The sequence below is a fragment of the Rhipicephalus sanguineus genome, chromosome 1 (genome assembly GCF_013339695.2).
Source record: "Rhipicephalus sanguineus isolate Rsan-2018 chromosome 1, BIME_Rsan_1.4, whole genome shotgun sequence".
NCBI classification, from domain to species: Eukaryota; Metazoa; Arthropoda; class Arachnida; order Ixodida; family Ixodidae; genus Rhipicephalus; species Rhipicephalus sanguineus.
Window position 1 is genome coordinate 272,050,583 of NC_051176.1, and position 16,864 is coordinate 272,067,446.

Below are 16,864 nucleotides of genomic sequence, written 5' to 3' on the forward strand. Positions count from 1 at the left end.
CTCACCTAATTGTCAAAATGTCAATGAGGCGTGTCTAGGCATGTTCAAATGGCATCTAACTGCCATATTTTCAACGATGTACTGATTGCACGCTCATTTTTTTCCGGTTGATCAAGAAAGCCAGTGAAATATGAAAAGTGACGCGTGACTAGATCGCTGCGCGCATCGGGAACCAGTGCCCTAAAACAAGCTCTCTATGAGGTAGCCAGTATCACGGAAAAAATGCAGAAAGAAAAAAATATATATATATGGATCGCCCTATCTGCCACTCCCAGGCCAAAGAAACGCACCACTTGGTTTTACAGAGTCGGGCCATAATCAGAACAGCACTCATGTCACGTTATCAATGAGAAATATGGAAAAGAAATATAGATAATGATCGTGGCATACTATCAAACGGAATGAATCCCAGCGAAATTGCAACGCACATTGTTGACACCCGACCTGTACCCTTGCCAAAATGCGGAACGCTGACTCTGGCCATGCACAACAGGCAAAGCGGTAGTTTGCAGTAAGCTTATTCGAGGGCGCTGGCTTCCTTTGCAGGTGGGAGCGTAGTCGCGTGTTTTTTTCATATTTCATGGGCTTTCTTTATCAGCTGGAAAAAATGAGCATGTACTTAGTACGCTGTTGAAAATTGCGCAGTTAGATGTCATTTGAACATGCCTAGATATGACTCAATGACATGTTCATAATTAAGCGAGTACTTGTCGAGTTATAAATATAATTAGACTAGTTAATCAAACCTCATTAACAAAAAACATTAGCAGTGGCTACTCCAGTGTACTAGGAACAATATGCAGTAGGTTCACTTCGCGTAACGCCGTTCCTCTTTTTTAAAATCATGCTGCATGATAGCTGGGACACACTGTATATGGTGTTTCAATGTCTTCACAAATTAATAAAATGCAGAAAGAAGACCAGAAACTTTTGAAAAGGCTTTTTTACTGCAGTGAAGTATCAGCTAGTGAACCAGCCTTTATGATAGTAACATATCAGCACTTCATACAACTTTAACAACACTGTTTAAGAACAGGGGTGCGCCATCTGCAGTGCTGAAGCCAAGTAGAGCTGCTTCAGTGCTGTGTGGACAGCAAAAAATCCTCCACATCACGCAAGTGCATACAGTACAGTAAAACCTCACTGATATGATAGTTATGTTTTCCCAGCCCTTATACTCTGAGATGACAGTCCTGTCTTATTCTCTAGGGTTACAGACATTAACGTAATTTCTATCACATTAATTAAAGAAACTACTTTCCACCACAGCAGGTTACCTATTTCACCAAAGTTTAGCATCAATCATTTTTTGTAACCCAGCACAGATACTGATCCTGCACAGCGGCTACCTTGATGGGTTCAGTGCTGAATTTGACTCGTGTGGGGCGTGGCTGGAAGGGCACCGGATATGGCTCTTCCTCGTCGTCGCTTGCCAGGCCAGGCTGTTCAGTAAAGAAGTTTCCATCTGGCAGCACATGGTAGGCGACGCCCTCCTCCTCCACCAGCACTACGCTGGGTGGCCGACTCTCCTCTTCAGCCACCGTTGGCGACGGCGTGCGCAACACAAGCAGCCGTCGTACCTCTTGCGCTTCTTCATCACTCAGTATCTCTTGCTGCCGGCTGAAACACAAACCCAAACCAGCTTGAAACCAATCCTGAAAAGCCAGTTTGTGGCCTCACAAAGCCTGCTGCAACTGCTTCAGGCAAATAAACACAAGAACCACACCTCTGTCGTGATGCTTCACTGTTTAAAATGCCTACAGCTCACCTATCACTGCCCTTTAAAAAATACATAAAAGGGAGGGGAAGGGGGGACCGAGAATTTTTTTTTTTCCCTAAATGTATAGTCACTGCATGCAGCAACAGCTGATGTACGCCCATCCGCAATATTTATGAAGGGTAAAAAGTAGCGAAAATTTGGCAGTTTAGTCTGAAGAAGCACTGACAGTGATAGCAAGGATTATCACTGCACTCAAACTTCTTGGATAGCATTCCAACCAACGGAGCGCAACATACTGGCACATTGCAGCAAAGGCAACTCCTGCTGGGCATAAGGACTAGCATCCTTGCAGCTACCAGTCGTACAAGATGAATGCAAAACTGCCGGCACTGATCAGCACCAGACTCGTACACATTATAGGGGGGAAAAAACATCCGATGACAATTACTTCCTGCAAAAAGTAACTGATTGTAGTTAACAATTATTGCCACACTAAAGTGATGAGCAATCGTTCAACAGGAGATGTCACTGGAGCAAATGTTTGGAGAAGATGTCTCATCTTCGTTGCCTTGACAAAGACAAGTCACCTTGATGAAACGTTGGCTCTAGCGACATTTTGTTTAATTTCGCACCACTTCAAGCTTCCTTCTTTCCCTCAACTTTGTCTTATTTGTCCCAATAAAACAACTGAAATGATGGAAATAAATTCACTAAATTTATGTTAGTTTCCTTGCAATCCTTAATAACATCGTACAAATAGAGCAAATAGAATGAATCAACCTGGCTATATCACTGCATCCTCTGCAGCGCTTCACATCTTGTTCATCTTCAACAATAACAGCTTTTCAAAAGTTCAGTCCATCATTCTCTCTCGTTTCTTCAAGAAGAAATCACGAGCAACACTTTAAAGCTTGCTCGATACGAGTGCTGAAGGGAAGGCCAGTGTTGTATGAACACCTCATGCACAAAATTGTGGTTACACTGTCACAATGCTAGTGCCTGGGTCCTCTACGAAACACCTGGCTTTATAGTTGCTAGGCCTAATGAAAAGCTGAAGTGACCATCACTATCCAATTATAGCAGTGCCGGCTCAAATAGGTGGCTAAACCCTGGTGGTGCTTAATCAGGAAATAAATACGCAGCTCTCTGGTTTGCCTGTCCAAATACAGTGAAACCTCATTAATTCGAACTCAGTTATTTCAAAATCCCGCTTAATTCGAAAGATTTCTGCGGTCCCGTATTTTGCAATGTAGATTTGAGCGGATAATTTGAAGTGGCGATCAGTACCAGCCCAGTTAATTTGAAAACTTTGGGTGCCATCTGCGGCATCTGCCTATTCCCAATCCCGATTTCACCGCTAATCCGCGGAAACGACGGCCCTTAGAAGACACAAGGCAATGCAATGTAGCAATACTAACAAGAGACAGGTGAAGCAATTCAGCCTCACTGCTGCCAGCGCAAAAAAAAGAAAAAAAGAAAAGAAAAAGAATGGTCTCATGGTCAATTAAAATGTGCGCCTGCGGAAAAAAATAAAAAAAGACGTGCTTCACTGCAACACAGCAGTGACATGCGGGCAGCATGTCACATGTTTCTCACAACGTCAGCGCGTCATAATTTACCCATTCTTTCTGGGAAAATAAAGAAATTCATAAAGGACTGTCTAATGAAGTTCACGATGTATGCAAAGCTCCGATTGGCGGTTGCTCTGGCAATTTGCACACTTGCACGGCTGGCAGAGTTCTTGCCTGCAGCGCTTACTTTGAAAACTCAGTTCAAAGACTTCAATAATCATGTTTTCCAGCCAGAACACATCGCGAATTCCTTCACACTGGCCCATTATTAAATTCTTTATTTTACGAGAAGGAATGGGCGAATGGTTGCATCATGACGCTGCCTGCTCCTCGCTGTCACCTGCTCGGTGGCGTAAATCCAGAAAAATTACGAGGGAGGGTCACACCTCGTGCAATGGCGGCCATTTTGTTCTTACAAAAATGTTTTATTTTTATTAATCATCATCATCAGCCTGTCTACGCCCACTGCGGGGCAAAGGCCTCTCCCATGTTCCGCCAATCAACCCGGACCCGTGCTTTCTGCTGCCACGTTATACCTACAAACTTCTATATATCAAAATTAAAATGATACTTTCAAATGAAATATAAAAAAAATTTTAGTTTCTAAGCGTAACTATAGCATATTTCCAGCTCCCTCTCTGTCTCTCTCCCTCTATCTTTGAAACTCCCCCAGCCCTTTCCCCAGTGTAGGGTAGCATACCAGGTTTCCTAGGCTGCTTAAAATATCCCTGTTTTTCCTCCCTCCTCTGTTCTTTCCTTCCTTCCAGCCATTTCATACAGTTGTTTAAACCATGAAAGACAAATGCTAGCCCTTTTTTTTTTTGTGATAATGCGTAAAGCTACAGCTTTTCATTTTCTCCCTTCTCCATTCCCCATCGTGTAAACCTGTTAGAAAAGGCCTCCCACGATTTGCCCCAGGAAACTTTCTTGTAAAGCAATTTTATGTTCACCGACAATTTTTATTAAAATAACACAATCATAGTCGAGCAATCGCATTGATACTTCATTGTGAATGGCTTCCAACAAATTGTCGACATAAATAAAGGTAGATGATTGGGGATCCTTTATTATCCATTTCAAACTTCAGCGTAATAAACATTTCAGGCACGTCTGTAGTAACCATAGCATTCCAGAAAGCTCATGCTCTATACAGTACTTTATGAAACGACAAGCAGCTTTCACTTTTGTACTGCGTTTCTGTTTACTGAAAGGGTTTCAGATTTCAGAGTTGGGTTTATGGAAAGTGTGCTATCCTTAATTCAAATTCAAATATGACATTCAAGAAATTCAAATATGACGCCTGAAAGATAAATCTCAAGGGGGGACACTTGCAAGGGGTGTCCCCCCCAGTCTGAACACAAGGGGGTCAGGACCCCCCCTAACCCCCCCTCCCCCATGATTTACGCCACTGCACCTGCTCCTCACTGCTGACGCTGTGAGGAGCAGGTGACACACTACCTACGTGTCACCACTGTGTTGCAGTGAAGCACGCCTTCTTTTCCGCAGGTGCGCATTTCAGTTAATCACGAGACCGTTTTTTTTTTTTTGCGCTACCAGCAAGGAAGCTTGCCATTTCCCCAGTTTAACGGGAAAATTTGGACTGGGCATTGCTGGAAAACACGACCCTTGGAGCTGCAAACTAGCAAGCACAGCAAACGACCCCCTCTGGATACTTTCAGTAATTCAAAGTTTCTTATATCCCACTTTTTGTCTGTTTCGTTAATTCGAAAACCCACTTAACTCGAAGTTTTTTCACAGTCTCAGTGACCTTGAACTAACGAAGTTTTACTCTGTGTGCAACCACAAGGCTACTCATGGCACAGCTGTGGGTGTTCTTTCACAGTTCCTGCCCAATTCAAGTGCTTAAAGCTGTGTGGCCTGTTATACCTTATCGTCAATAATGTAACTGATTACATGTAACTGAATGCTAAAGGAAGTAAGTGAACTACAGTGGCATTAAATAGTAAGAAAAGTAATCGATCAATTACAAAATTGCCAAGAAATGTAATTTATTACAAGTACAATTACACACAAGTTGTTGCATACAGATATGATAACTGCCCAATGAAATATCAGGTAATGTCAGCACTAAATATGCTGCCAAAGCTGCAACATACACACTAGCATTTCAGGTCAGCAGGAACGCTATTGTGGGTAAAGCGAGTGTGTACACAATCTTCATGCTAGAAAGAGAAGCAAGAATGGCGAAAGTAGTTTACTGGAAGTAATTTACTAGTCCAGCTTAACTTGATATTCCTCTTTAGCGTCTTTTTCAGTGCAGTCATCCACTCTTCTATTGCTGATGAACAGTGCACCAAGAGAAGCAAAGAAAGCAACACTTATGAATTGCTGTTCCGTCTGAGATTGAATGCTAGTAAACGACAGCCGCAATGGCATGGGAAAATACAATGGATACCTACAACATTAAAGGGGCACTGAAGTGAAACAATGAATCAGTTTGGACTGATAAATTATCTTTGAAACCTCTACTCTAGTTAATATCAGCATCATAAGTTTATCAACAGCAGAGAAAATGAAGGTTGAAGTTTTCTCTTTAAATTTTACACTGAAATGTCTGCACATGAATGTCAGCATGATGTCACAGATTTCAAAGTGATTTTTTGTATTTTGGTCACATTGGTTCCATAAAATTTCCATAAACTTGGTATGTTACGTCTGGCCCCCAATAGGACAATGTACCTCACCTTTACCAATTCAGAGCTATGTATGCCCTAGCAGACTCCTTCAAAACCTGCGACATCAAGGCGAGTTGATGTGGAAACTTCAAGGTGGTGTCACCACCTGCATTTTCTCACTTACCAAGCATCTTCTCGTGGCAAGAGTCGTGCGTTTGGTATTGTGAAAGCATAATTTACAAATATGAGAAAAAATAGTTTTTCTCTTGGGTGCCCCTTTAACATTTACCAATACAATAGAGCTTCATTATAGTTAACTCACATAAAGTGAACTAACGATTATATGAAGAGAAAGCTAGTCCCAGCTGCATTAGCTTAGGCGTTCATGTATGTTTGTTGTTTTTTTCACTGATATAGTGACTATGCATCTTGTGAAGAAACGAATATACAAAATAGAAAAGGACATTTCCTTATTGTGTCCGGAACATAAATAGATGTGCCATTGAAAAGCAATGAGAAAACCAATAAGGCAAGAAAAACAATGACTTTCTCAAGATGACTGAGTGAACAATGATCACACTCCCTGCAGTTTCACTACACAGTTTCCGCAACTGGCTTCCATGAATTTCTGGATGATCCCCATGGTTTCCTACCATGATGCACTTGTGAAAAGGTCACACACCCACATGCTTAAAAATAGCAGCCCATCCCTTCCTATGGAATGCATTTTGTGTGGTAACAAGCATGTAGGGTAGCCTTGGGCAATAAAATCTGTTAGGCTGCGCATTGCTTACGTACACGCATCAATGTAAGATTGTGCCATCATGTCAAAGTTCTGTCTCCTCTCAAGAAGCTAAAAATATTCCACAAAGTCAATGCTTAGATGATGAAATGAAATGACACAGCCAAAGATGTGCAATCTGTGCTTCAATAAAGAAAAAATTCCCACTATTCTGAGCAAAAATTAACTAGGCATGCTTGAAAATTTTATTGTAGTTATAGGAAGAAAAAATGGCCAAATACGAAAGAGAAGGTTTCTTCCAGCTATAACAATTTCGACATAATGAAGTTTTACGCTACGTTCAGCGTTGAAACCACTATGGCATTACTGGGTGATTCCACGTAAGATCGAACAATCGATGGCTGGTCGACCTCTCAAATTTATTTCAAAATTTCATATTTTATTGCCTGATGAGTGGAAAGAAGAGATCCGCAATTTGTTTTGCCGCCAAAAATTTTTTCGAAGCACAGGAAATCAATAATGACGAAGAGGTGGAGTGGAGCGCTCATCCGCTCTGCTGTTTTGGCCAACTTTCGTTATGAATTGCACAAAATATATTAAAGTTAGGTAGCTGAAATTTCTTTAACTAAATATATGCATGTTTTTGCTTCTTCTGCTCAGGTATTTTTAGTTTTGATGTGTAGTGTAGATGTTTTTATAAAAAAACCTCAAAGTTGGCCCAGGAAACGTTATTTTCTTTACTTTGAAGGTCTTTATCTCGAAAAACCCTTGTGGCAGAGCGACAAAAATTGTGCATTACGTTCTTCGCATGCTTATCTACCACACTGCCGAATCTTATATTTATATAACTTTTCAGTAAAGAGATATGATCGGGCTAAGTTAAAGAAAACACCGGACAATGAAAACTTCTGACGACAATTAAAAAAAAAAAAACATTTTTTTATATTTCTTAAACTTTGTCCACTTATTCTCCTCCACATCAGCTTTCATAATCATTGAAAACATGTTGCATAATGTCGTTGCACTAATAGTTACGAGCCCTCCAATGAGACCCTTAGGCAAGGATTGGCAATTGCGACTTCTTGCCCAGCAAGTGTATAAAATGCAGGCAGGATTGAATTGCTTTTATTGCGACAGCAATTATATGGACGTTCTCGGCTGGATTTTGCCGTCGCCGTCGCCGTCACCGCCGTCATGCACCGTATATGTATAAGTATGTATATATATATAAAAGCCCCAAAGAAAAATAATTCGGAAAAATGCTTCCGAGGCGCGGAATCGAACCAGGCACCTCTTGCTCCGCAGCGAGTGGCGCTATCCACTACGCCACGAAACGCAGATCCTCCACGTAGCTAACGGCGAGCATTATATACACAACCTTTACCGCTGGACGGACTCAGAGACGGCAGGCGATAATAAGCGTTTCTTCATTACCAGCGAGATGGCGTTAGGAGCCCGACGGGCGCATTCAAAAGTCGTCGGCGAGCTCGCTCGCTTCTTCTTATATTTGCGCGTGGGAGAACCTTGCCCTTCCGCTGCCTGCTCACGCGGTTTTCTTGTGGTGAGGGGAAGAGTAATGTTTCAAGCTTTCACCGTGATGTCCGCGCTCATGTTACGGCGCGTACGAATGTAACTCGAGCTCAGGGATGCCGCTAAACGAACAAACAGAAGATGAGCGCGAACTATCAAGTATCACAGCTCGACACTTGAAGCACGCTAGTTTCCTTCGCTGCTTCGGCCGCCTTGGCAACAGGAGCGCTGTTCAAACTGAGAGTATCCATTGGCGAGCCTCACTTCGTATAGCATCAATTTGTTGCTACCGCATTCATTGCTTCGCCCTTGCGGCGAAACTGTGACTTTTTTTTATTAAAAGGCCAGCAGGTACCGAAAAAGTTGTCGCCAGCACTGAAGACGTTAATTTTGAAATTATTTCGTAACTGCAGCGGCCACGAGCGCGGGGCTACCGAGCAGGCGCGCGTTGCAAGAGACGGCGCAGTGAGAGCTCGTTTTCGCGTCCTCAGACCGATTGAGTTCGAAACAGCAACACCTCTGGGGTGACTTGAACGCACGTACACCCGTAGTCGCAGTGATCTGGTTAATGACATCGATTTATTTTTCAGGGGGCATAAGAATGTCATCGTTAAACTGTGCGTTCCATGAAGATCTTTCATTGCAGTGGTAGCAAAAGCACGCGTAGCACAAGTAGTGCGTCTCACTGGCAGTCACTGATCTTTCGGGCGTTAAACATTTCTTCAAAGCGTATATGCCTAGGTCGGTAACTCTGCGAAATTTTGGCTTCTTTGCAATAATTAAAGGAGTACTGACACGATTTTAACATCGCAAAAGGGACATTTTTTGCTTCGTTGGTGCGCAGTGTCAACGCTGTCCACACACTGGAGTCGGAGAACACGTATAAAATATTTTAATTTGACTTTGAAGTTTTCGTCGCTGAGCATCTGCAAGCCAGCTCCTCTGCAAGGACATTATCCCGACGAGTCAAGACAGTTCCCCGAGTATGCGAGTTCTGCGTCCTGCATGCAACCTAAATCGCAGAAATCACTGTCAGGGTCACAGGACGACAATTCACTCATCGTTGTTTATGTGCACCACGAGCAGATGACGAATTTGCTGCTAGTACGTCGCGAGTTTCTGTATCTCCGTGACGTCACACTGCTATGAAACGACACTGAGAAGCCACCCCCTCGATATCTAAACCCAAAGTGTCTTTTTAAGGTGGCGCTAATTAAAATATATACGATGCATTCCCAGGCACCACAATAGTCGTTTTAGGTTTCTCGACACCAGTATTTTTGTTTAGAGCAACAATCCAAAATTTTTAAAAATTCGTGTCAGTACTCCTTTAAGCTTCTTGTGCTTCAAAAGGTAGTCTCCACAATACACTCATTCTGAGCAATACTTTCTCGCCATGAGACGCACAGGAGGAGTAGAGTAAGAGCAAAGCACAAGAACCATCCGCACCGAATGAAGTGTGAACAGCGCTCTGAACGCGCGGCTACTTCAGGCCGTCTGCTGCCGACATCTAAGATAGGCAAGCGCATCCGGTTACCGATAGTTTTGCTTTTCTTTCCTTTGACATTCCGTACTTTGCTTTGCCACTGGAGCGCCACGTTAATGCTTTCCACTGATCGCAACTGGCGCAGCGCAGTTTCTCTGGCAGCAGCGTGCGTGAAGCAAGCGCTCATAGCTCCCTTATAGAGTTCTCATCTTGCTTCCATCTCTGCCTTGTTATCAGCGCCTAGCTGCGATGCGAACAGAGGGCGGATAGAATAGCGAAGCTCCAGTGCACGTGCGTTCAAGTCACCGGAGAGCGTTGCTGTTTCGAACTCAATCGGTCTGAGGACGCGAAAACGAGCTCTCACTGCGCCGTCTCTTACAACGAGCATCTCGGGTGCGCGCGCCTGCTCGGTAGCCCCGCGCTCGTGGCCGCTGCAGTGACGAAATAATTTCAAAATTAACGTCTTCAGTGCCGGCGACAACTTTTTCGGTACCTGCTGGCCTTTTAATAAAAAGCAATTCAATCCTGCCTGCATTTTATACACTTGCTGGGCAAGAAGTCGGAATTGCCAATCCTTGCCTAAGGGTATCATTGGAGGGGCCGTAACTATTAGTGCAACAACATTATGCAACATGTTTTCAATGATTGTGAAAGCTGATGTGGAGGAGAATAAGTGGACAATGTTTAAGAAATATAAAAAATGGTTTTTTTTTTTTAATTGTTGTCAGAAGTTTTCATTGTCCGCTGTTTTCTTTAACTTAGCCCGATCATATCTCTTTACTGAAAAGTTATATAAATATAAGATTCGGCAGTGTGGTAGATAAGCATGCGAAGAACGTAATGCGCAATTTTTGTCGCTCTGCCACAAGGATTTTTCGAGATAAAGACCTTCAAAGTAAAGAAAATAACGTTTCCTGGGCCAATTTTTAGGTTTTTTATAAAAACATCTACACTTCACATCAAAACTAAAAATACCTGAGCAGAAGAAGCAAAAACATGCATATATTTAGCTAAAGAAATTTCAGCTACCTAACTTTAATATATTTTGTGCAATTCATAACGAAAGTTGGCCAAAACAGCAGAGCGGATGAGCGCTCCACTCCACCTCTTCCTCATTATTGATTTCCTGTGCTTCGAAAAAATTTTTGGCGGCAAAACAAATTGCGGATCTCTTCTTTCCACTCATCAGGCAATAATATATAAAAATTTTGAAATAAATTTAAGAGGTCAACCAGCCAATTGTTCGATCTTACGTGGAATCACCCTACTGCTTCTTTGCAGTAGAGTACTCAAATACTTTAGACAAAACAAGGATATCTGTACCTGAACATGACGATGTTCCATGCCCCCCACCCCCCCAAACCCCCAAGAAAGGTTAAAAAACTGAAGGCAGCATGTTACCTTGGACTGCCTAAAAACTGCACAAAGTGGCTGTCGTGACACATTTGTCTCACGTGAATAAGGTGCCTATTAGAATAGGTTAACCAGATGTAACTTCAATGTTTAGATGCCTTTAAGCCCATGAAAAGTGATGCTACTCCAAGTAAGCAGTGCAAATCATTTTTGATTGCCATTTCTTTTCTCACCTTGAACTAAGTAGTTTATCTGCCTCCTCCTGTGTCATAAACTCCACACCACTGCCATCCACTTGAGCATCAAGGTTAATATCTCCAAATGGATCTCCCTGCAAGACGCATAAAGAAGGCTCCATGTGCACTGATGTATAAAATAAATGCCGACCGTTCAATACAGCAAGCATTTAGTTTTGATACAAATCAGCCACCACACCTCAAAGTACAGACTGCCAGCAGCTAATGACATGCTTACAATATCAGTTACAATTGCAACTTACTTTGTATGAGCGCGAATTTATGACTGCTTCAACGTTGAATAATTCATGCTCTCGCGTCCCAAGCTCTGCCAAGGTTTCACCCGCGGCATGCTTTAAACCACTGTTGTTGCTGTACTTGTCATGGCAGACAGTGTCCTAAAATGTCAAAAAGGAAGAAAAACTTGCATCAGTACGGCCACAATAAAAAATAATAAAATTTTTTAACACAAAGCACACAAGTCAAAATTTTTAAAAAGCTGCAAAAAGTTATTTGTGTGCATACACTCAAGAAAAAAAAACAGAAGTGAAATCAAAACAGAGAGCAGTCAGATTAAGTGAGCAATATTTTTATCTAAACAGCAAATATAGTTCTTTATTTTGGGTCTGTTCAACGCACACATGGTTCACAGCACCTCCGGTCCAGTTCAAGAAGAACTGCGCTTCAGCAATCATTCTAAAATCGTCAAGAACATTGGCATCCCTGGACCACAGTCCCAGTTCTGGCACGGCACCTTCCTGGTGCAGAAGGCGACAGTATCCGACTTTCTATGACAACACTTGTCAAATTATGTTTCCCGACACTGAGGCAGTTTAAAGAGGCCAGGACAGGAAAAAGCCTACTAATACCTTTGACAACATTATCGGTATAACCACAGATCTACAGGAGCTTTCTGCACTTTGAAATGTGTAAGAATTAAATTACTGATACGTTCTCCAGCTCCTTGTCAGGTTTGTTTCACAATTCCACATTTGCAGATTTAGCATCATAAATGATGCAGCACTATGGTATTTCTTGGAAACATTTCGGCGCGCACACAAAAGACGAAAACGAACGGCGAGAAGACAAACGGGCGCCCGTTTGTCTTCTCGCCTTTCGTATTCGTCTTTTGTGTGCGCGCCGAAATGTTTCCAAGAATGTCCTCAAACCAACTCGCCCAGCTCTCCATACTAGTACTATGATATTTGTTTAATATACGCAGAGGTCACATACAGGCAACTCTTTAAAGCCATATACAGTTTGTAGCACCAGCACCACACAACCTTTTCCTGCACTGGCGCAGTGAATGACACGTGTAATGAACACACCTCGTCCAGGAACAATCCCTTTAGTGGCCATAAAGACAGTCGGCACAAGATACTGCAATATCCAAGTACCTGTTGTAAAAGCATTGTAGATCTTCCTGATGCTGCTGCTAGTGTATAGAGAATAACGCTGTTGGAAGGGGGCTCGCTAATCCCGTTGTGGCCAACATAATCTTGCTGAGGCCAATGAGGCACATCATCCATTTCAACTGAGGGACCTAGAAAACAACAATCAGCCTCATTATAAATGTGCAGACCCACTTATATTTCTATTATAAAACAGAGAACACTTTTATACATGTCATAGTTCTGTAAATTCATGTAAGTTCATTGAAACGTATATATTTAAGTCATTTCATATTTATCATTCTGAGCATACACCTGCTGATTATAGCCTTCAAGGATCTGAGTGAGGCATACGTGCTATTGGCAAATTCGTACAACTAGCAAATATTTTTTTATCTTCTGACAACTTCAAAACACAGCTTTTATGTCCACTGCACACGTAATTCGTCACCACTTTTTATTGGATTTATATTTTACACACTTGTACAGCAACTGATTTTAGGCCTTCCTACAGCCAGGTAACATCCATATTTCATATACATACCATGCTCGACACACCATTTGACCATGAATGGTCCTTGTACCATAAAACACTACATATCATTTATCATTCAGCTCTGAGAAAAATTTGTGATGCATCTGGATCGCAGATAAAAGCAACTTGTGTGCTCCATTTCAAATATATTGTCATTCTGAACAGTACATTTAAGATTCAGTGCTTCCCCGCACATGGGCATGTACATTATAGGAAAGGGGGCATTGGTGCGGGAGAACCAAGCCCCCCCCCCCCCTAATGGATCAACCAAGGCGGGGAGGGAAGGGGGGCAGGAATTTAGCCTTGTAACTTTTGTTATTTTGTAAGCAACACATGGAAGCTCAGCTGAAACGATGACGAAGAGCCTGGACAACATTAAAAAGAGAATGCGAAAATGGCACCGCAATTGGCAAATGTGTTTCTTTTTTTTTTCTTGCAAAATTGCTTTACTATCTGAATCACCTGTGTTAATTACCAGCTTAGAGAAGCACTGCAACTGCAGTAAAATATGCAAGTTGAAATCCCCGCTTTTCTGTGAATAAATCACGGTTTGTGAAGTTAGCTCTTTCAGTGTCCGTGTGACGGGCACAAAAGGTGGATTTTCTTTTTTTTTTAATGTCATCAGAAATGACCTGTAGACCATATATGTTGTGGCTAGATGACGCAACAAATTTTTTGCTGTCACAAGAAATTCTTTAATGAGGCTGACCTTTAGAAATTTTTTGGTAAATAATTTATTTATTTATTTATTTATTTATTTATTTATTTACATTACCCTCAGGGCACATAAAGGCGTTACAGAGGGGGTGGGTAATATAAGAAAAAATGTAGTAAAAAACAGAACACAATAATACAACAAATTAATTAGAATACATGTTCAAACAATACTCAGTTATTGGAGGCTTAAGATATGATCGGTTAGTGCAGTCTTGAAGGATGACACGTCCTCAATGGAGGCGATGGAAAAATAAAATTGAAAAATTTTTACTGTAAAGGTAAATTAGGTAGCATACAATGATAAAGTACAGGAAATACACTACCGCAGATGTATAATGGAATACTGACAGACGCAAAGGTGAAAAGCAGTGTTCATGCCAACACCTTGCATTGCTACGTTCAAATAAAATGCAGATTTTTTGCTGTGCACTGCTCACCTAGTGGTGTAAATGTGCCAGCAGAGACAATCATCCCAAGAGTATGCATTTAACTTGATGTTTTCAAAATGTGCAATGCATGCATTAGGCTAATTCCATCATAACAAGACTGAACTGCAAAAGCAGGATGACGATTTCGTAAATCTACGCATCAAATTGCCAAAAAGTTCTTTAGGATAAATATTTTCTCTCCAAATGATATATCTTCACTTTTACCTTTATCTGCTTTTACTGCTTAAAGAATAAATTTCGAATTGGTCTTTCTCGCAACAGTGGTAACAGCACAATTCGTTTATAATAGGCTCAGTCCTTGTAAGCAAGTCATGAAATGTGGCAAAATCAGTGCACAGTTTCTGAGAAACATACATTACATTTGGAATACCTGATGCACAAATAAGAACCAGCAGACCAGTCCCTCTCTATGCACCTTATGCAGATAAAAAGGCAGCAAACTTATATAAAGCTAAGTCATTTGCTTCTAAATATATTAAGAAAGCTATTCTGTAGAAACATGCTCTGCAACTAAGCACTCTAATCATGTTACTTGAATTAATACCTTTAGCCGGTATATCTTTTTTTCTCAGTGCTTGTGAAAAACATGACAAAAGGTTTCACAGTATAACTATGCTAAAAAATCATCTGATGTGAACGTACCTTGAATGGTTTGTTCATACCAGTAAACACAACCTTTGTGTGCAGCCCATAAAGGAAGTTCTCAATTTTCTCACTCTTTCTATATATGCCTTGTTTGAAGCAGCAAAGAAAATTGCAATAAAAAATGTTTCTCGAAACTACTTCATTTGACGTAACATTTACAAGCTCAGATTTCAGAATTTATTTCAGAATTTTAATTACCACTAAAATCTTAACTTCCAGATTATAAAACAAAACCATGTTTGCTACAGGTAGATTGTCTGTCTTAAGAAACACCATTTGCACTAATACATAACAGAAACATCAGCTCATTCATGTGATCCTACCCCAAGTGGTGCACCCTATTTAACAGCATTTAGCAGCTTCAACACCTTTATTGCTCACCTGCTTTGTGGAAAAATAAAGTGGTACTAAAATAGCTCATTTTTTATGGAACCATATGCTTCAACATAATTATCACTGTAAATCAACTGTTCACCTAGAATGCCAAAAATAAACATTTAGTTACCAGTATGAATCACTCACTTTCCCCTAAACTTCGTGATAGACTGTTTTGAATGATAGCAGCAAAAGTTGCAACATTCTTTCACACCTGCTGTACAAATTATTTGAAACTTAATTAACCCGCCGAGGTGTGGTAACACTCAAAACCCAAATCCTTTAACTTACAGGTTTCTAAAGCATCACCGCAAGCAGGGCAACCCCGGCATGCATGAAACACTTACCACTCTCTATCACACCAAAAATCTAAACGAATAAAAGCAATGAAGACAATGTTTACTGCCATCCATATTTTGCAAAAAAAAAATCTTTTTGCATACTTCTGTACACAACAAGCCATTCAGAAAGTGGCAAAACAACAATTATGTGATCCAAAAAGCGGCGATCACTGATGACAAGCTGAGGTTATCAATCATTAAAGGGGCCCTGCAACACTTTTTCAGCATGGTCAGAAAACGCTGCCAATCGGTAGTCGAGGCTCCCGAGAACACGCGAACCAAACAATATAGCACAGCATGCGGCCTGGGATTTACAATAAATTCGCAAAGTCAGCTAAAACGCACTTCCTCTTCTCTCAACAAAAAATGATGCTTACGGCGTCACAGGCAGGTTCCACGCCATTGGCTGATTTGAACACGACGCACTCGGTAGTTACTGTGGCTGCCACAAGAGGTCGCCACTTGCCCGAACACGCGCGCGATCGCACCGAAATACGCCCAGTGTTCGAAGAAAAAAAAAAAATCACAGCATATCCACGGAGTGAATGATGATGAGTGGGCGAAGCTGCGGAGGTTCATCGGTAAACCGTGAATCTTCCGTGAATTCTGCCCAGTACATCATCACCGACGTGAGATCGGGCGCGTTTATGCTAAAGGTTCGATGAGTTATGACGACTTGCAGCTCACTTTAATTTTACATGTAGGCTGTGAATTTTCATTGTTTAGAAAACCATTGCTTTAGAAAACATCTGGCGTCTTTCGTTAAGCAGCTGGCGTCTTTTCGTTTTGCTTTAGAAACATCTGGCGTTCTTTCGTTTTGCTTTTAAAACATCTGGCGTCTTTCGTTGGTTTATTTCATCAATCAACGGCGTTTTGAACAAAATTTTTATTGTTTAATCACGTACAGGAGAAATCTCACCAGGCACTACCTTGGAGGTAAACAATGGCTGCTAATGGGAATGAGAGACGGAAGAAGTCGGCTTTTAGCTAACACTTACACTTCTACTTCTACTAACCTTTTCTACTGGAACATGCCAATGGCTGCTAATGGGGAATGAGAGACAGAAGAATTCGGCTTTTAGTTAACGCGCACGCTGCGAATTTTTTATTGTTCAACAACGCACAGGAAAAATCTCC

At 41.5% G+C, this 16,864-nt stretch overlaps 1 protein-coding gene across 3 annotated transcripts in view; it reads right to left on the minus strand.

The window, feature by feature from the left end:
* LOC119378975 (neurabin-2) overlaps nt 1-16,864 on the minus strand; it is a 112,386-nt gene that overhangs the window by 91,105 nt on the left and 4,417 nt on the right. For all 3 annotated transcript variants that reach the window (XM_037648091.2, XM_037648093.2, XM_037648094.2), the window contains exons 3-6: nt 12,672-12,817; nt 11,538-11,672; nt 11,272-11,369; nt 1,350-1,620 (exon numbers count right to left, since the gene is read on the minus strand). In XM_037648091.2, the coding sequence (XP_037504019.1) occupies nt 1,350-1,620; nt 11,272-11,369; nt 11,538-11,672; nt 12,672-12,817 (650 nt within the window). The remainder of the gene's footprint in view (nt 1-1,349; nt 1,621-11,271; nt 11,370-11,537; nt 11,673-12,671; nt 12,818-16,864) is intronic.